The 19,716-nt window shown below is 40.7% G+C and overlaps 1 protein-coding gene across 6 annotated transcripts; it reads right to left on the reverse strand.

The window, feature by feature from the left end:
- Positions 1-375: 375 nt before the first annotated feature.
- On the reverse strand, positions 376-19,695 carry DYRK2 (dual specificity tyrosine phosphorylation regulated kinase 2). 6 transcript variants are annotated; one of them, XM_039519736.1, is made up of 4 exons: positions 19,313-19,358; positions 18,236-18,372; positions 11,090-11,196; positions 376-6,494 (listed from the first exon to the last, which is right to left on the reverse strand). In XM_039519736.1, exon 4 carries the CDS (start codon positions 6,471-6,473, stop codon positions 4,893-4,895), a length of 1,581 nt encoding a protein of 526 aa, XP_039375670.1. In that variant the 5' UTR covers positions 6,474-6,494; positions 11,090-11,196; positions 18,236-18,372; positions 19,313-19,358; the 3' UTR covers positions 376-4,892. The 6 variants fall into 6 exon arrangements, with proteins under 6 accessions (XP_039375670.1, XP_039375668.1, XP_039375669.1 ...); XM_039519734.1 differs by lacking the exons at positions 11,090-11,196; positions 19,313-19,358 and adding an exon at positions 19,585-19,695; XM_039519735.1 differs by lacking the exon at positions 11,090-11,196 and having other exon boundaries at positions 19,313-19,352.
- Positions 19,696-19,716: the final 21 nt, after the last annotated feature.

The raw sequence follows: 19,716 nt of genomic DNA on the forward strand, positions 1-19,716 counted from the left end.
CCAGCTCCCGAGATGAACATTAGAAATTTGAAGCCAAAAGCTGCCTTTGAACAATATTTAAGGGCTGTGAAAAAATCAACAAAAATCAGGCTCCATTAATGTGTAGATACTGTATATCGGTCCCACTAAACATTTAGGCCCAGATCCTCAAAGGTATTAAGGTGCCTAACTCAATCAATGAGAGTTAGGCACCTAAATACCTTTGAGGATCTTGGCCTTAGGCCTCATACTGCACTGCTGAAGACAAAGGGCACTTTGCCATTGACTTCAACGGACACAGGAAGAGGCCTTTATTTGTCTAGGAAATGCCAGCATTCCAAGGGCTCTTCACGGTCAGACAAAACGCAAACTGCAGTAGAAAAAGAAAAGGTAGGACATAAAGTTTTATTCTGAAATGATCTCTGGCCACAACAATAAACTGTAACAAATATGCACTAAAACAGTCTTACTCCTGTCATCAGCTGTACAATACATACAGTATCATAAAACTGGCCACTAGGATTAAAATCCACTACAACATATTTAATGTTAAGTGGCGACAGCAGCATCTCACAGAAAATTATACAAACATATATACACAGTCCACATTCAATCATTTTTCACGTTTTCAGTACACACAGTTGCAGCATATTACAGTCACGTGTCTAAGTCGTTGCTCAATACAAACCCAAGCTACTGCTTAGACGTAATTGTAGCAGTTGAGCCGAGTAATTACAATTTGTAGCAGAGATGTACAAGCCCCTACAAACAATAATTCACAAATGCTTTTTTTTTTTTATTTAAATGCTACCGCAGCATCCAGTTGGGCAATATTAAAATCTTTACTGACAGCAAGAATTAAAAAAAAAAAAAGTCTCCTACTTGCCAGAAATATTCTTGATGGGGAAAAAAAAAGTGTTACAAAAATGGAGAGTATCAAATAATGCACACACATTCCTAAAGATTCAAATATAGCCCAATGCTACTTATGTCTAAAGTGTTTTAACATTCTTATGGAGTCCTTTATGGCTCCAAACCACCCACCAAGTTAAAAGTGGCTTAAGTGCCTTGCACCCAAATTGTAAAAATCCCTGGCCATCTTTATTAGAGCCAGGCACATATAAAAGGAATGCACTTTGGTTCATACCAAATGCCCTGGGATTAAATCACACTATAAAATTAAACAGTTTGAGGTAAATTTTTACAAATACAGTTGATGTCTGCTAGTGTTACCATAACAAAAACATATTTAAAAAAATCAGTCTGATGCTAAGATACAACTAACCATGAAGTGCCATCTTTAACCCCTTTTAAGCAACACAGAAGTTACTACAATAACAGAATGTTTTATCCAACATAGTGTGATTGCCTTATGTTTTCTATTAAGGCCTTGAAAACGAACAGGATGTTTTAAGATAGATAGAGCATTTAAAAATAGATTTCATCCTTATTCTCAAGTACTCAAAGGGTTAAAGAGGCCAAGATGGCTGCCCTACAACATGGCATTTATAACAAAAGGCACATTGTTAACACCAAGAGCACAATTTATCCTGTGTTGTTATTCTACACATCTTGCATCACTCTGTTGTTCCAAAACACTTAAGTGGTAATGAACACTCCAGTGGTGCATGAAACTGAGCCAAAAGAGACTGCAACCAAAGACAAGACAACACTGTGCTATTACTAAATCTGAAAATAGCTCAGACATCTCAAGACAATGGTAACATGTGAGACTAAGCACTGTTTCCAAGCCACTTCTATCAGCCTAATTATCAGAGCCCTTATCATTAAATCACATCAAAGCAAGAGGCAATATCAGTTCCCCCCCCCCACCTCCTTTTTACATTTATAAATAAACTACAATAACAAGAGCTATATCACTAAAATCCATAATATAGCTGCTCTTTTAAATGTAGAGGAAGTTTACTGTATTTGGGTTAAAAATAGCTCTGCACACTATATTTTGGCTTAAAAGTTTCCGGTAGCATTTATGAATAAAGTCAATCACAAATGCATTATTGGCATTTAAAAAACCAGTTACATGAAAAATAAAATGTAGTGGTTTTAGTCTACTAATGACCCATGAACATTATGTATATTTTCACCTTAAATTTACATTAAGGGCAAGTACAGGTTCCAATGTTTAATTTAACAAATATATTGGGGGAAATCATTTTTTCTAACATAATGGAATTCCTGTTTTATCCCTTGCTGATTTCCTAAATAGCTGGGGGGTAGGAGCTTAACTGGTTTATTTTACATGTAAATAAATGTTTTTCCAGACCTAGAAATTACCAATTATCAATCACCAGATATTTAGATTCCAGAAGCCACTGTTACCTATTTGTATTATATTTCATTTTTGAATATGATTCCATACATGTTTACATATTGCACTTCCACATATTGTATAAAATTGTTTACATTTAACATTTTCTAAATAATTTTAAATTTGACTAGAGGCAGGAAACTATAATTTTAAAAATATAGTAAGAAAAGTTAGTTTATCAGTGATCGAATGTTTAAAGTTATCAATCATCAATAAACACCATCCTTTATCAGAAATTAATTTTCAGGATTTCTTTGTATACTGACTTTTTGGCAAATAGTTGTATTATATGTTTCCTGAGAATAGTGTAATTTCTTTTCCATACCCCGCCCCCAGAATCTTAAGTTAAATAAAACTTATGTTGCTTTCTTTTTAAATGAAAAATCTGAATGAATATGAATTAAAACTTAACCGGAAACTTTCTTGGCCTCTCTGGGGACCATGCTTTAAGTATTTTTAATAACTTTTACAAGTAATTTAATGCAATCGGTGCATATAAACATTGTTTATAATAAAGTTATTGAAGTTTTATGCAACCCACCCAAACTTCTCGTTCTGACATCTGCAAATCCTGCTAAATTATGTTCCACTTTCTTCAAAATTTCCTTTTCATGTACTTTATACATCCAAGGTAGATCACGGTCATTGCTTGTTACATAATACTGATTTTACAGACTATTACTAGCGAAAACATATTACATATGTGACCATTCTCATCCTAAGTCTAGCGATCACTCATTGAAAAAGACCATCTTCCTTCTCTGAGTGCAGTTTTAAAAAAAAAAACCCACACAAACATAAATCTACTTAAATCTCTACCGTTCCTTCAAAGTTCTCTTCAGCTACCATGCTAAAGATTAATTCAAACCACTTATCATTTCCTTAATGTTTTTTCCCTTAGAGATGTAGTGCATCAGTTTATTTCACTGATTAAGTTTATGTCTTCCAATCATTCCACCAAGGAAACAATTAACACTTGCAGATGCTCAGAATTAACAATCTTCAGGTTAGTGGTTTTCTTGTCTGGTGTCTTGTTTTCTAAAAATGAATAGTTATCTCAAAGGAGCAAAACATTTACCATTGTACACTGATTTGCTCTGAAGTTAAAATACACCAAAGAATTCATAATCCATCAAACAGATTATCTAGAAAAAAAAATCTGTGAAATTTGTGTTGCATTAACAGTCTGGAAGATACAGTATGAAAATGACGGAGCAAACAGCTCTGAATGTGTGACGTGGGGAGGCCTAGCTGCACTTAAGCAGCGAGAGAAGAAAACAGGAGAAAAAAAGGAAACCAAACATGAATATAGGTTGTACACCTCAAATTATGTGCAAAACATTTTGCTTTATGTAACTTCATCTATAGAAAGTAGCTCATCTGTCATGTTAAGTTTTAGAGGAACACACAAATATCCACCTTCATTTATTCTCCCATTGTCTGCTCATCTCTCTCTTTTATACACAGTATGAATGCCAATAGGGTAATTGTAGTGCTGGACACAGGGTTGTTTTTTTTTTCTTTTTTTGGCTTACATTTGAACATTTGTTATAATAATTAATGTTGTTTTTTCTTTTAAAAAACCTATAGGATGCAGCTATATCATTGTTACAAAATATCATTTTTTCCAAGCTACTATATGGAAAATGAAAACATGCTGTGGCCCCAATTCTGCAAACACTTCCACAGGTGCTTGACTGTACTCATGTGACTAGACCCACCAGCATCAAATTAAGCACTTTGTAAGTGTTTGTAGGATCAGGACCTATATCTGTAAATGAATTCAGAGAAGGAAGAGTATTGCAAATCTAACACAAGGGCAGGGGTGAAAGTAAGATAAAAGATTTACTGGTACAGGGACCTGGGTCTGGGCCCCCGGAAGGGGAGGGGTTCGGGGGGGGGGGGGGTCAGCCTCCTGCAGCCAGCCCTTCCACACTGCCTGGGCTGCACCACTTGGGGTTCCAGTGGCAATTTAAAGGGCCCTTGAGCTCCAGCTGCTGCTGCAGTAACGGAAGCCAGGAGCCCCTGGCCCTTTTAAATCACCAGGCCCTGAGGCAGCTGCCCCTTTTGCTCCCGCATTGGCAGCCCTAAGGGGGGGGGGCAAAATGGGCAGTGACATTAAAGCGCTTTAATGTCAGCTGTGTACGGGTCGGTACCGGTGGCCACTTTGTACCAGTACACCGGACCAGCCCATAGCGGCCCACTTTCACCTCTGCCCTAGGGAAAACTAATATGGACCATGTGGAAAAAAATGGTTAACACCTTTGACACTAAGTTGTAATGCATGACAGTTGTGTTGTAACCAGTGGCCTGCCACTGGTGTTTATTACTGTACCATACTAATTACAGTAAGGCTAATTGTACTTTAGAAAACAAACACTTTTAAAAATAAGTATAAAAACTTAAAGCATTGTCCCCATATTTTTATAAAAACAAAATCAACATTTCTTACATTTAAAATGAGTGCTGAAAAGATACAAATGAATAAAGTTATTGAGCAAATAAAAATCTGAGCTACTTCTTCTTACGAATAAGGCTCAGCAGTGTAGAGTTTCTCGTATGACCAGCATTGGGTTATTCAAACTCAGCTAACGAGTTTTGGCAACACTGTTCTCTGCTGAATATTCCCATTGGCATCTGTCATCTGTGCCAAATTAGTCCTAAGTTTTGAAGCCGAGCTTGATGTTGGAGGTAACTTGGAAATTGACGTTATAGCACCAGTGCTTTCTGTTATTCGTTTTGCCGATATCTTCTCTCCAGTTGGAGGCTTTGGCAAACGTCTCCTAAGCCAGGGATGCCGTAAAGCCTGGCTGGGTGTCATGCGTATAGCAGGATCCCATTCTAAACACTGTTTTAAGAAGTCAAGGAAGAGGGGATCATCACATCCCTTTAATGCGTTCCCCCACTCTCGGCTCTCCGGTGGGCCACGCAATTTTCCCCTTCGGGAGCGGCCACCATTGAGTATTATAGAACCATCAGACAACGTGGTAATGGTACAATAACGGGGATAACCTTTAGAGCTCACAAAATTTTTGGCTCGTTTGGATGAATCCAGTAGTTTTTGGGAGGGCATGCCCAGTAGCTCTATCATACAAGCCAGTTGGTCCCCTTCATCTTCTCCAGGTAAGAGCGGGTAACCTGTTAAAAGCTCTGCTAGAATGCAGCCCAAGCTCCACATATCGATAGGCATCCCATAACGAGCACCCAGGATCACTTCCGGAGCACGGTAGAAACGTGACTGAATGTAAGTATAGACACGTTGATGCTCATAACAACTAGAGCCAAAATCAATAACTTTAATACCACTTCTACCCTGTTGCTTCAACAGAATGTTCTCTGGTTTAAGGTCACAGTGAATGATTCTATTTTTGTGCAAAGCATCTAAGCACTGTAAAATAGAGTGGGCAAACTTACGGACTAATGGCAGGCTGAAGCCCTGAAATTTGTTTTTCTTTATTAGCTCGTAAAGGTTCATGCTCAGCAACTCAAATGTCATGCAGATATGGCTGCGGAATGTAAAGTTTTCCAGCATGTGAATAACATTCATGTTGTTATCCTTATCCTGCTTCCTTAGGTGCTCCAGAATTCTAATTTCTTCTGCAGCTTGGCGGTGGAAACGTTTTTCATTTCTCACCATTTTTAACGCCACATGTTGATGGGTCTTGTGATCATAAGCCTTCACAACTTGCCCAAAACTTCCTTTCCCTATTACTTTCAGGACTTCATACCTGTATGCAATATGATCATGGGGTACTTGCACGTAAGACCCCTGGTCATCATCATAACCGGAATTGTTTGGACCTCCAATCACACCTGGCCGCTTCTTTGCATTTGGACCCAAAAAGTATATTTCAGGGTAATTGAAAATTTCATGATGCTCAAAGGTTGTTAGTTTTTGCATGTATTGCTTCATTGCTTGCTCTGGTGTCATAAAGGAGGCTTTCACCTTCCCTGTTCCATCTGTTGATTTTAAAGAACTGGAGCTCCCCTGTCGTCTATGAGCACTGTCTATCTGTCTGTCCGGCACCACTGACAATCCAGATTTGCTTACTGCTGCAAGCCCATTTGGTTGTGTTGTTAGAACTGTCCTCTTGTTGCTATTATCTTCAAACAGCTGTTGAACCTGAATCTGTCCGTGGCTACCAACGTGCAGGGGCTCATTCATTGTGTGCTTATTGCCTCCAACCTAAAATTCAAAACAATATTTTTCCAATTAGAACATTCAGTTCTACACTTTTTTTAATGTTTCAAAATTCCTTCTTCTATCCCCCACCAGGCCCAACTTACTTCAATTAACCATTTTTCTAAAGCTGCTTACAGCTAGATTAAACATATGACCAATATCCCATGATATCTTTCATTACTGGTCCCATTTTAAAGATCTTAGAATCTCTTAGAATCTTCTAGACCAGGGTAGACAACCAATGGCACACGTGCCAAAGGCAGCACGTGAGCTGATTTTCAGTGGCAGTCACACTGCCCGGGTCCTGCATTTTAATTTTAAATGAAGCTTCTTAAACATTTTAAAAACCTTATTTACGTTACATACAACAATAGTTTAGTTATATATTATGGACTAATAGAAAGAGACCTTCTAAAAACATTAAAATGTATTACTGGCACGTGAAACCTTAAATTAGAGTGAATAAATGAAGACTTGGCCCACCGCTTCTGAAAGGTTGCCGACTCCTGTTCTAAACTTTCCTCACTGTCATGACCATTTAAATAAGAGGTTTGCAACAAGGCACTATCATGGGCTAATAATTTTTCCAGAGAATCTGTAAGGCAACAGCTCAATAATATCAAAAAATATGCTGGAGGGAAATTAAACTTGACTCTAGAGAATACAAAGTAGCAGTTTCAGTTGTGCTAAAGATTCCCATCATCTGCAGGAACTTCTATTGATAAGGCACCTTTAGTTCTCTCACCTCTACAAATTGTTAAAAATCAGGATTTTAACTCCTTCCAAAATTTGGTGCGGGACAAAAGCTGTCACATAGAATTTTAAACTGAAGGGAATGAGTTTTGACATTTCAAAAGAAAAAAAATCTGGACGTTATGAAAGTGCAAGAGACTGAGTTTAACATTTACAGAGTCTATAGCCACAATTCAGCAATGCACTTACATCAACAGGACTTAAAGCACATGCTTAAGCACTTTGCCGAACTGAGTACTGTATTTGTATTACTATAGCACTGATCAGGATTGAGTGCCGAACACTGTACAAACACTAAATCATAAAAAAAAAATCCATGCCTCAAAGAGCGTACAATCAAAATCTATTTTCCACCCTCTGTGATTAAAAAAATTAGGACTGGTTTTAGAAATTACGTTTTGGGTTTTTTTATAGTTTGTATGATGGACTAAGCATGAATCTCAAGCATTTTCAAACAATAAAATATGTGATCAGAGTTGTGAAAAGCAACTATTTGCATAACAGATATTCGTAATGAGAAACAAGAAATATATAAGCAAACCCTTGTTCCTAACACTGATATCTTTGTAATTTCTCATTTGCTCTATGTGGAGGATATTCTCTCTCGTAAAAAGGGCCTTAAACAATCTGTAAATACATTAATTTCAAGCTGTAAAGTAAAATGATTAAAATAAAAAATAACTTTCTGTAACTTTACAACTCAAATTCATCCTTAGAGTAACTCAACTGAAGTCAGTGGAAGAATAAATTTGAGTTAGAGTAAAAGGGTAACAAAACTAAGTTTTAATGTAACTAATTAATTCAAATTACAGTAACAAAAATGTAGTCAATGGAGTTACTTGTGGAAGAGCTTGGTTCTAAGGACCTGATTTTTATGTGGTCTCAGAGCCCACAATTCCCAATGACTTCAAGTGAAGTTGTGGACGCTCAGTACTTCTGACAAAGAGGCCTTAAGAACTGAAATGCATCTTCTTCATTCCTGCTTGTAATGACCTTGGATATATCAGTTATTACAATGTGGGGTCTGATTTTTCTACATTAATTTATTGGAAAAACGTGAAAGGATAAAATAGTGAAGCTAATGCTATGCAACCCTGAGTGTTTTAAGATTCATTTACAAATACAGGTTCTAAATCATCAACACAACCACATCAATCTTTGAAGTCAATTTCACAACTCCAATATCAAGACATGGGCTGTGAATGACACTCATTGATTCATTTCAAAAATAGTCAAACCATAATGCCAGACTACCACTGTGCTATTACTCACGTGGGACATAAACAAAATAAAGGCATTGTCTTTGGTTAGTTTTCCATTAACGTACTGGACAAAGATTACTGGGTGAATGTCTTGATAAAATCTTGTCAATAACAAACTTTCAGTTTTTACCAGTAACAGACACTAAAAGGCAGAACAGAGAGGAAAGATGGTTTTGCAGTTAACGCACTGGACTGGGACTTTGGAGATCTCCCAGCTCTACCACAGATTTCCTTTAATCATTTGACGCCTCAATTCCGTATCAGTAAAATAGGAAGGAAATACTTCCTTTCTTCCACCCTTTGACTGCTTGTCTATTTAGAGTGTAAGCTACTTAGAGCATGACTGTCTCTTACCACCTGTTTGTATGGTGCACCAATGGACAAAATGCAACACCACTCTTGGTTGAGGCCTCTAAATTTTACTGTAATAGAAATAACTCGTCATTCTTTCAGCTTGGTCTTACACAAATGTGTGAAGAATTCTCCTGCCATCTCACCACCTGACTTATTGGCCTCAAAATTTATGCCAAATCACTAACCAAAAGTGCTCTAATGTTAAAGTGAAATTCAGAAATGACTAGAGTACACTCTGATTTCAGGCAATGTTTTAACTGCAGAGGAAAGGGCTTCCCCAGGAGAAAATCCCCCATGTAGTGCACCGTTAGCATATTACATTATTTTATTAAGGGTTTTACTCTAATATGACAGACATTTCTTTGTAAAATCATTCATTTCCCAAAGAGCAGACAACCTGGATGCAAGTTTTATGTTTTGATTATATTCTTTCAGTTTGCAAATCTTAAGTTTTCATAATATGGAAAGCCTCTAGAGTTCCTGGGGATTCTTTCTGCTGAGTTTATTATTTTTCTACATACATTGTGACTCAGATCTAATAACAGGTCTATTTTATTTCAAGATTGTAACTTCACTGCATATGTTTATTTGCAAAGCTATTTGGGCCTGGGCCATCAAATCTGACTGATCTTAAATGAAGTTTTACAACACACTAGCATTCAGAGCAAAGAAACTTGTATCATTCAAGCATAGTGGAGAGATACAGAATATTGAACTAACTGCCTCCCTTGCTTAAATTCTCAGAAACACCATTAATTAAACCACCAAGAAGACTTAACAGCCCTGTGACCCCTCCGGACAATTCCTCCAGGTCAAGTTTGAAGAATATTGGTGGGCAGGGTCTGGAATGTTGCTCCTCTGGTGGGTAAAGAGAGGACTTCTGTCCACAGAGCTATCAGGAAGGCATATTTCCCAAGCACCAAATTACTTAGAGGGTTTCTTGGGTTTGGGAGAGGGCTGCGGGGAAGGGTTCAGTATACGTAGAATTAAAAGACTGTGTAAATAAGAATCACATAAAAATGTGGCATTAGTGCAAAGTTCAGGTTGAAAACACTAAAGCCAAGAAATCGGAGAAGTAAAGATTTCTTCTGCAACATTAATTCAACAACATTTTATGATACACATTAACAACAAAACTAGAACATACTTAAGACAGGAGTAGAAAATACTACTTATAAGCAATGAGACCTGAGATGGTGTTGAGGAAGAAAACATCTCTCTCAGAATTTCTTTAAGTGCTCAATGCCACAATCTAAACCTTGAATTCACTTTAGTTTTTTAAGTTGACTCTCCTGGTTTTAAGGACTATTTGGCTTACGCAGTTTAGAAGTACTGTAGGTTTCACTATAGGATGTAACATTCTTGAAATGTAGTTATTTGTCTTGTACCAGGAGTTAAAAAACAAATCCATTTATCCACTCACCACCAGTAGTGAGTAGGAATTGTTTCCTAATGAAGCTTTCAGATAAGCTTTCCAAATCTTAAACAATATAGTTCTGCCTTCCTGAGCCTTTAGACAGTTTCAGTGTTTCTCCTGCTGCACATAGGTTTTCTAAGCAGATGAATGAAACTAACAAGACTGCTAAGTTTTTTTTACTGCTTCTCACTGGATTCTAGATAGTACTTCTGCTGCTGCTGACCAGTCATTCAGTTTCACCCAGCCGCTTCTTGAGAATTTCAAAATGATTGAATCTTACAATTTTATAGCAAGTTCAGCTCAACTCCCGTTGTGTCCCATTTTCAACAAAAAACTATCCAACAATAATAAATAAAACCCTCAAAGACATTTTAAAAAGAAACATTGGACATTTGCTGAAACTTATCCAGCTGGTGATGCGAGGAAAAAAGCAGTAGAGGAGCTCCGACACAAAGCAGAGCAAAACAAGATGTTTGTTAAATGGATGAAGGCTCCAAGTGGAACCACTACTGCTAATTTCATGGCAGCTCAAGAAATTGTAAAATGAGGGAAACCATTCATAGATGGAGAATATGTAAAAGAACATTTCATTAAAACATCTAAGCACCTCTTTGGCGATTTTAGAAACAAAGATGACATATTTAAGAAAATTAGAGAAATGCAATTATCTGCGAAGACTGTAAAGGACAGAACTATTAAGATGGCCATAGACATAATCAGCCAGTAGGTTAGTGACATTAGATTAGCACCAGGTTTTTCTATTGCCTGCGATGAGACATGCAATGTGAATGACATCACTCAGGTTGCCTTACTCGGCAGATCTGTTAATGATAAAGGTCCTCAAGAAGAGTTGATCGTGTCATTGCCACTCAAAGGACAAATTCAGGGTGAAGATATTGCATCTGCTGTCACTGAATGTCTGAAACAAAAAGATATTGACATCAACAGAATAACTGCTATTGCTACAGATGGAGCACCGAGCATGAAGGGGGCACACAAAGATTTTGTTTTTTTACTTAAGAAAAGTACAGAGCACAATGTAATTTCATTTCACTGCATAATCCACCAGGAGGCGCTGTGTGCACAAACCTTTCCAGAGGAAATCTCAAAAGTAATGGGAATGGTCATGCAGATTGTTAACAAAATAATGGCAAGTGCTCTCAATCATCAGCAGTTTTGCAAGCTTCTTCAAGAAGTTAACAGCCAATATTTTGATCTTCTCATGTATAACAAGATAAGATGGCTTTCCAGAGGTGCAGTCTTGATGAGGTTTGCGTCATATCTTGAGGAAATTAGGGTGTTCCTCCGAGAAAAGGGCCTTAAAGATGCAGCGCTAACGGATCCTCACTGGCTGCAAAAATTCAGTTTCATGGTGGATTTAACTTCTCATTCAAACGTGTTGAATCGGAAGGTACAGGGAAAAGGAAATACTGCAAATTCGGTTTTGGAAGAAGTTCTTCCATTTGCACAAAAACTGTCTTAGTTTGTAAGGGACATTGAGATGGGCATGTTAGTGCATTTCCTAACTCTGAAGTAATACAAACAAACGACTGTGACATTGACATTAGGTTCCTTGCAGAAACAGTCATCAAAATGCAGGCTGCATTTGCTGACCAATTTCACAAGTTCAGAAGGGAAAAGGCCACTTTGTCATTTCTGTTGAAACCGCTTGAAGCTGACACTTCTGCATTGAATTTTTCAGCATTTGCAGGAATTGATTGAGCGCAATTTGAACTTGAATTAGCGGACTTGCAAAACAAGGATTTATGGAATTCAAAATTGAAAGATCTTGTCCCTGAACTTGAAAATCTGGAAAGGCAGAAATCCATCCTGGGGCTACAACACAAGTGCTCTGAAATGGACGACCTTAAATGGCAAGACAGATTATATTCAACGTTTGGAATTGTCTACTGGATACATACAGTCAGCTGAAGAAGTACCCATTTGGGCTTCTCTCAATCTTCAGTTCAACGTACTTCTGTGAACAAGTGTTTTCCAACATGAATTTCCTCAAAAACAAACTGAGGAGCCAACTGCAAGATGTTAGTCTTGAGTCCTGCTTGAAAATGAAAATCACGGCATATTCACCGAACATTGAGCAACTCTCTAAAGATGTCCAACAGCAGAAGTCACATTAGAAGTATTGGTGACTAGTAATAGCTTTAGTATGTTTAATTATTATTAGCTGATAAATTCTAACTCTACAAGTAGCTTTGCATGTGATGCGGCTCTCAAAATATTTTGGTCAAAGACAAAAACAAAAAAATGGCTCTTCTTCTTTGAAAGGTTGCCGACCCCTGGCCTAGCAGGTATAATCCTCTGGATAGTAGCGCTGGATATTTTTTTCAAGCTCAGACTTGTAGAACCTACAAGCTTCACTGGGGAAGCTTGTAAGTTCCATGAACCCAACTTAATGGGCCTGTGGAGCTATAAGGGGCTATACGCTTCGTAGTCCAGCAGTGAACTGCTTGTTGCACTCACAATCGTTTCATCTGACAGTGTAAGCCTGAGAGGTTTATAAACTCTTGCTTCTGCAGTTGAGTTTGTAAATTCCTGTAACCAAACAACTACAAAGCTATACATCTGCATATACCTGTGCAGCATATACAGCCTAATACGATGTTTTCCTACCCACATTTTCAAAGTCAGAACTTTCTGTATAGGTCATTTCTTCTCACACTTATCAAGGCACATAGTGTTCACTAAAAACTTATCTACGTATAATGTCTGAAGTTGAAAAATTCCTCTGCTTGAGTTATTTGGGAATATAAATTACAAAAGAAAAAAAAATAGAAGTAAAAATGTTTTCTCTCTTTACCATTTCATAATGCTAAATTGGCTGCTGCAAACCTTTGTTTGTTCATGTTGTGGAAATGGGTAGGATGAGGTACAAAACATCCACATATCCCCTTCAAATAGAGACCCATCACGGAAAAATTCAGCCCAAAATAAATATATGTTTCAGAAATGTATCAATGTGTGAGGACAAGAGGTTTGGACAAGAGGTTTCAAGGGAAACTGTTCTACCACAATCTGTTCTACCACAACTATACTAGTTGTAAATACTTTAATAGTATAAATTGTGTCCAGTGTTTAAAACCAAATGGGACTGATTAGCAATCAGTTGTACATGTATGGATGATACCCAAGCAAAACATAAATCTATTTTAGGATTTTCTATTCTGCCCATCACTGTAGGATCAAGTATAAGCCTTATCCATAGTAGTCCATAAATCTTCCTGGCATTTTCACTTGCTAATTGCATTTCCTAGTAGCAATGTGGCGCTCTGTGTAGTCAACACTGAGGGAATTATTTTTCATCTTTTAATCTCACTTGGTCTCAGGCACTGTACCCTATAAAACCATGCAACGGAAAGAGTTGTGCTACAATTATTTACAATTAATTCCACCAAAGCCCAAACAATAGTTTATGTTGTCATCAGAACCCCAAAATGATAAAGTGAATCATATTAAACAAGCAACATGATGGGCTGACAAAGGCTCTGATTGTAGAGATATCAAGCAGAACCAAGACTTGTCAATCTGATGTTACTAAAATAGGTGGGGGGAAAACATTTTGTAAAAGCAATAAAATTCTTTCTAGAAAGACTGTTACACAACATACTCTTCTCTCTACGCTAGGTCAAGGTACTTGGCTTTCAGCCTTGTTGCTCATAACACACCAGAGACATATGGGTATCAGGTGTAGCACACTCCATTGCTCATTTAGCTGCTTGCCACACAAGTATGCATCTGTATGAATGCCTTTTTTTTTTTGATAGATGGATTAAAGTGCTTCTGTGCTTCATAACTTCTAAAAATATCTCTTTATTAGCCAATGTTACACCAACTTAGCAGCATTATTGAAATGATTTTGATTATTATCATGTGTTTTACAGATCTAAGACAAAGTGTCTGCCCTGAAGAGCTTGCACTCAGTATTAGATATTTAAAGCACAAGCAATTTTCATAGCATGGACCACCTCTTAATAAAGAGACTGTCTTACGAATGTTTCTCCTCTCATTCATGATTGTATAGACGTTTCCACTCAAACATGAGCAATTGTGGCAATGAGAGTACCTGATTATATGGAACAGTAACAGTGGGGAAAGTAATGTATTTTCAGCTGTCTTGATGAGATTTAGCAAGGACAATTAGCAGCATGTGACCAATCACAGTTTGGGAACCTCTGTTATACTGCGATTTAAGTTAAATGTTAGGATTATGAGTTGAGGCAAAAGAATAGGGCGCAGATGGAAGATGGTCAGTAATGGAAAGCTAACTAGAAAGAGGGAAATTTGAGGAGAGTCATGAAGAAGGAGAACAAAGTTGCTTGATGCATTGTAGAAGGAAGGTCAATCCAGTCCTAGGTACTGGGAGAAGGAGACGAAGAATTGCAGTAATACTAGAGAAGCTGGCAGAGTGGAGTGTACAAGAGTGGGTGCAACAGGTAATAAAAGCACAGATGTAGATGGGAGCAGAGGGCAGAGATAAGCTGGTAGATGGACCCTGTAGGACACAAAGGGTTGAGCTGATTTGAAATGAATATATAAGGTCATGTAAGGTTCAGTCTGTTGGCAGTAATAGGAAGACCTTGAAAGAATATGGCCTAATTGGAAAAACTGGACCTGAAAGGTAACTGATAAGATAATTGGGGCCTTTTCTTCCTTCTATGACGCACAGTAAATAATACAGAAGGATTGTGTGTGTTGAACCAGCAATAACTCCAAACTAGCCAAAACCTGGTTTTTAGCTAAGTGAGAAACAATGATAAAGGGTATAAAAGGGTGAACTCTTTAAGGGTTCGTAATAGCAGCCTGATCAAGTTGGAGCTGATCAGCATGGGTCCAAGCACCCCTAAGGTTAGCCCTTTTGTGAGTATTATGATCAAATGATTATAAATGCTTGTTATTGTATGGATGTATTAAACTGCATTTAATTTAGGCTTTTTAGACATGTTTAGAGCAACTGTAGAACTACTATTCAGCCATTAGATTTAATAAAGGAATTTATGGTGAAACTGGCATTGTGGCAGTATTCTATATTAATAATAATAATTCCAGCAGACTCACAGAGGGGTGGGGATTTACATGATGAGGGCATCAGGTAAGGAAGATTATCTTTGCTGCAGCATGTTGATTGGATACAACAGTGGAGAGATGAGAGACTGAAGAGAAAAAGTTACAGTAGTTTAGGCAAGAAAGGAAGGATTTTGAAAGGAAGGAATAGAGAGGAAAGGGCAGATTTTGGAGAAGAGAAGGACAAAGAAGAATCAGAGGTTCTCCCATTTTTTTGAGCCTTACTGACCAGAAAGACAGTGGCAGTATCAATGGAAAGGGAGAAGGAAAGAATTAGAAGGAAGCCACACACTTTTTTTTAAAAAAAAACCTCTACTGGGTGCATACACAGCAGCCTGTCTGGTTAGCAACACAAATTGCCATGATTACACAACCTCTGTCCTCATCTTCACACCTCTACCTCTCTGACCATGATCCGCCATGAAGCTATACTACAGCAACAATTAAACTGTTGACCAACAAGGTGGGAGACAGAATTTTGACAGTTGTTGGACCTCGACTACTTAACTCACTCCTGTAAGAGGTAAGAATGACAATGGATCTCTTCAGTTTCAGAATTAAATGCAAAACTCATTTCTTCCCTCGATAAATTCTTCATATATACAACACACTCAAACCCAGTAAACTAGCCAAGCTATTTCTCCTACAGTCTGGGAAGGCAAAAGGGAGAGATTGTTATTTTTATTTTTAGTTACTTGGGAGGCACTCAGACACTGTGGTGATGGGGGCCATTTAAGTAAACGGATAGAGGGAGGGAGAACAGTTCAGATAGAAAGATGAGAAGTTCCATTTTAGACATGACGAATTTGAGGAAGCAGTGGGACATAAAATTAAAGGGATTTTAGTCAGTGTTAACTGAGGTCACTGGGACTACAGTTCCTAGATTGATCATTTAACAAACATATCTAAATGGGTTTTAAAGTTACAATCCGCTATTCTAATGTCACATCTGATTCTTGCTATAAAAAGTTATGTTAGCATCTTCTACCAACCAACCACAAAATAACAACCTACAAAATTCAGAGAGACAGCCTGCAATATTTCTAAAACAGTATTCAAGGCTAAATATGTTGTGTGTGGTAGAACATATATCCCAAAAGCACAGATTCTAACAATCATAAGTTATAAGGACCCAAAAGCTAACAATCCCAGTGCTTGGCAATCCGTGTGCATTAAAAAAAAACAATGCCTCCACCACCAGCACCAGATTGGGGGTCTGTACTGTCAAGACTATGTCCCAACTCTGTAAGTAGAACTATGCAAGTGGATCACTATATGCCCATGCAGAGCCCCAATTAAGTCCAGGGAGCTCCACAAGAATGGACTCGTGAGTCTGCACAATCATTGCTTAAGTTTTTTGTTACTATGTCTTATGTTCTGTTCTTGAAAGGAAATTTTAAAACCTGCCTTTAATTCTTTTTAACTCAATCAGCACTTCAACTCATTCACTTATGTGTAACTCAGAACAAAATTTGGCATTTGTATTTGTGGACACATACTGTATTTTATATATATAGTAATATTGATTTTGTGTATGCAGACACAATTTGTAGATGATCACACTCTTTTCCAGTGCACCCTAAATGTATTATTTCATTAAAAGACTATTCTTATTGTAAATGGCCGATGCTTTTAACACAAAAGAATAGAAAGTCAGTGTAACAGTAATATCCAAATGCAGTTTCACCTTCCATCAGCCCATAATCACATTACAGTTTAAAGCTCTGCCATATGTTTACCAAGATAGCATGTGAGCATCCAATAATGTAACAATTAGCTCAAAGAAAAATATTCTAGCAATGCCTTTTAAATAATATATTTTTCACCCATTTAAATCTATGCAATAAAAAAATGAGATATTTAGTGCAAATATATAACCATATAGACCTGCCTATCCACTCAGTCACACATTAAGAAGAGATATGCCCTCTTGCATCCATAAATAGTGCTACACTTGTGAATTTCCATTCCAACGGGATTAGCTAGGACTGGAAGATAATGTGAGATATCACAGACCTGAAAAATAAAAATCTCCTTCAGGTCAAGCAGCACATGCTTCTTTAGGTACACTGTGCTGTAGCAGCAGTGTCAGTCTTTCATCCACTTACTGCTCCTGAATACAGTAATAATTGTTACCCTGGGAAAGAGCTATCAGCCTGAGCTAATCAGACAAATGAGGAAAGAGCAGCTTTCATTTCCCACGTAGTAAAGGCCGTCCTCTAATGACAGTGACTAACCTCATTTTCAAAACAATGTCATTTCATGGGAACACATGTACCAGCACAGGCCTTCCATGCAAATCCATGCAAGGTGCCAGCTTCAAAACCAGTCATGCAACATATAACCAGACCCTTTAAAATGAAATGAGCAGTGTTTATGCATTATTCATTTTACAGATAACAACCTGGCAAACCCTCCTCCTCCTCACCTCCCTCAGCCTTACCCCTTCACACAGGACTCAGGGAGGCCAGGGATTCTATCCCAACCATGCAAACTTCAAGTGACTAAAAAAAGTCCCCTCAGCCCTATTAGAATACCTGTTGAAACCAGGTTGGTAATAGGAATAATGAGACATGATGAGACAGGCAGGATAATTAATAGGGATCCTACCGGCTTCTGTCCTTTCTAGCCTCATTCCCGGCTCTCTGGCAGACGGGCTGGCTGGCAGCCTGACTGCACCTAGCACATTTATTTCTATTAATACGAAGGGGGAGGCGGCTGGTGGGAGGTTATTGCATTTTGAGAATGAACATGCTCTGGCGCTGCAGAGCCCCAGGCATCACGGGGAGGATGGGGAGGGTCCTGTGGCCCGCACAGGGTCGCTGCTAATAGATCAAGCCAGGCCTTTGCCCCCTGCCCCCACCACTCCCGGCTCTCACCGTGTGGGCGGTGTTGCTGGACCTAAGCGGCGGCAAGGCGATCGGTGATGCCGGGCCGGTCCCAGCTCCCGTCCGGGATCCCCCGACTCCGATGCCCGGGGAAGGCTGCAGCTGGCGGCCACTCTCCCCTCCCCTGCCTGCGGAGGAAGGGAGAGCAGAGGGTGAGCGAGGAGAGGAGCCCGGTGGGGCGGACCTGGCGGACAGCACGGGGGCTGGGGAAGGAGGGGAAGCCTCCTGCCGCCACCAGACTCTGGTTTGCAGACGCAGAAAGCCCTGGGAAGCGGCCCGCAAACGTGGCACAGCGGGGGGAGCAGGAAGGACCGGGATCGGGCCCCGCGTGTGCGCGGAGCTTGTCAGCCAAGCGCAGCCCTGCGGCCGCGATGGACCCCGCCGCCGGGCACATGCCAAGGGGCAGCGCAGCCTGGATGGGCGCCGCCCGCGCCGTCTGGCCGAGAAACCCCCCACGCGGCCAATCCGATTTCCGCCGCTTCCGCTCTTCCAGCCCCGGGGATCCCGAGCCTGCGGGGGAAGGAGGAGGGCGGCGAGGCGGGATCGGGATCCGCGCCCCTCCGGGGGGGAGCGGCAGGCTCTGGGCGAAGCGGCAACACTGCCCAGCGCCGGCTTCCCCCGTGCCCCGGCCCAGGGCAAATCCTTCTTCTGCGGCCGGCAGGGCAGCGGGCTGAGCCCTTTCCCCGGCTGCCGAGCAGAGGCCGCGTGTCCCGGCTGGCGGGGCGGGCTGCTCCCGGGCTCCGCGCCCGGCCTTCCCCTTACCCGCCGGGCAGGCAGCTCCCGCGGCCGCGCTCGCCGAGGCTTTCCTGGCTAACATGGCCGCTGGAGAGCAGGCAGCGGGAAAGGCATGTCTCGGCTGCTCCGCCTGAGTCCTCGGCCTCTCCGGGCGGCGGCGGCGGCTGCCTTCCCTCTCCGATCAGCTCCCCCCCCAGGCCACGCTCCGCTGCATCCCCCCGGCCCCGGGCCCGCCGGACAGACCGCAGCCCCGCTAGCCGCCTCCTCCGCCAGCAGCGGCGCCGCCGCCGCCCCGGCCCCTGCCCAGGCACATCAGCTCCCCGAGCCCCTCACATAGAGCACGGCGAGAGCAGGGGAAGGCGGCCGGCCAGGACCCTCCTCCCCCCGCACACCCAGAGCAATAGGAACAAACAGCTCCGGCTGGGCAATCTCCGCCCCCAGCCGCGTCCCTCCCCGCCCTCCAACCCCCTGCGCTCGCCTGGCCCCAAACGCCGCCACTTTCACTTTCAGAAGCTAAGAGCCGCACGGGCACGCCCCGAAATTCCCAGCAACCCCAAAGGGGAACCACTCCCCGCCCCCATCCCTCCCTCCGCTCCTTCCCTTACTCCCCGAGGGCCTGGGCTGGGCGGCCGCGGTGACCATCTCCTGCCTCCTGGTCTGTGCAGTGCTCCCCGGGGGAGGCAGAGCTCTCCTGACATGAGCTGCAAGCCCGTGGCTGTTGGCCGCAGCTCGCCATG

Source organism: Mauremys reevesii, linkage group 1, assembly GCF_016161935.1.
Source record: "Mauremys reevesii isolate NIE-2019 linkage group 1, ASM1616193v1, whole genome shotgun sequence".
Lineage (NCBI taxonomy): Eukaryota > Metazoa > Chordata > Testudines > Geoemydidae > Mauremys > Mauremys reevesii.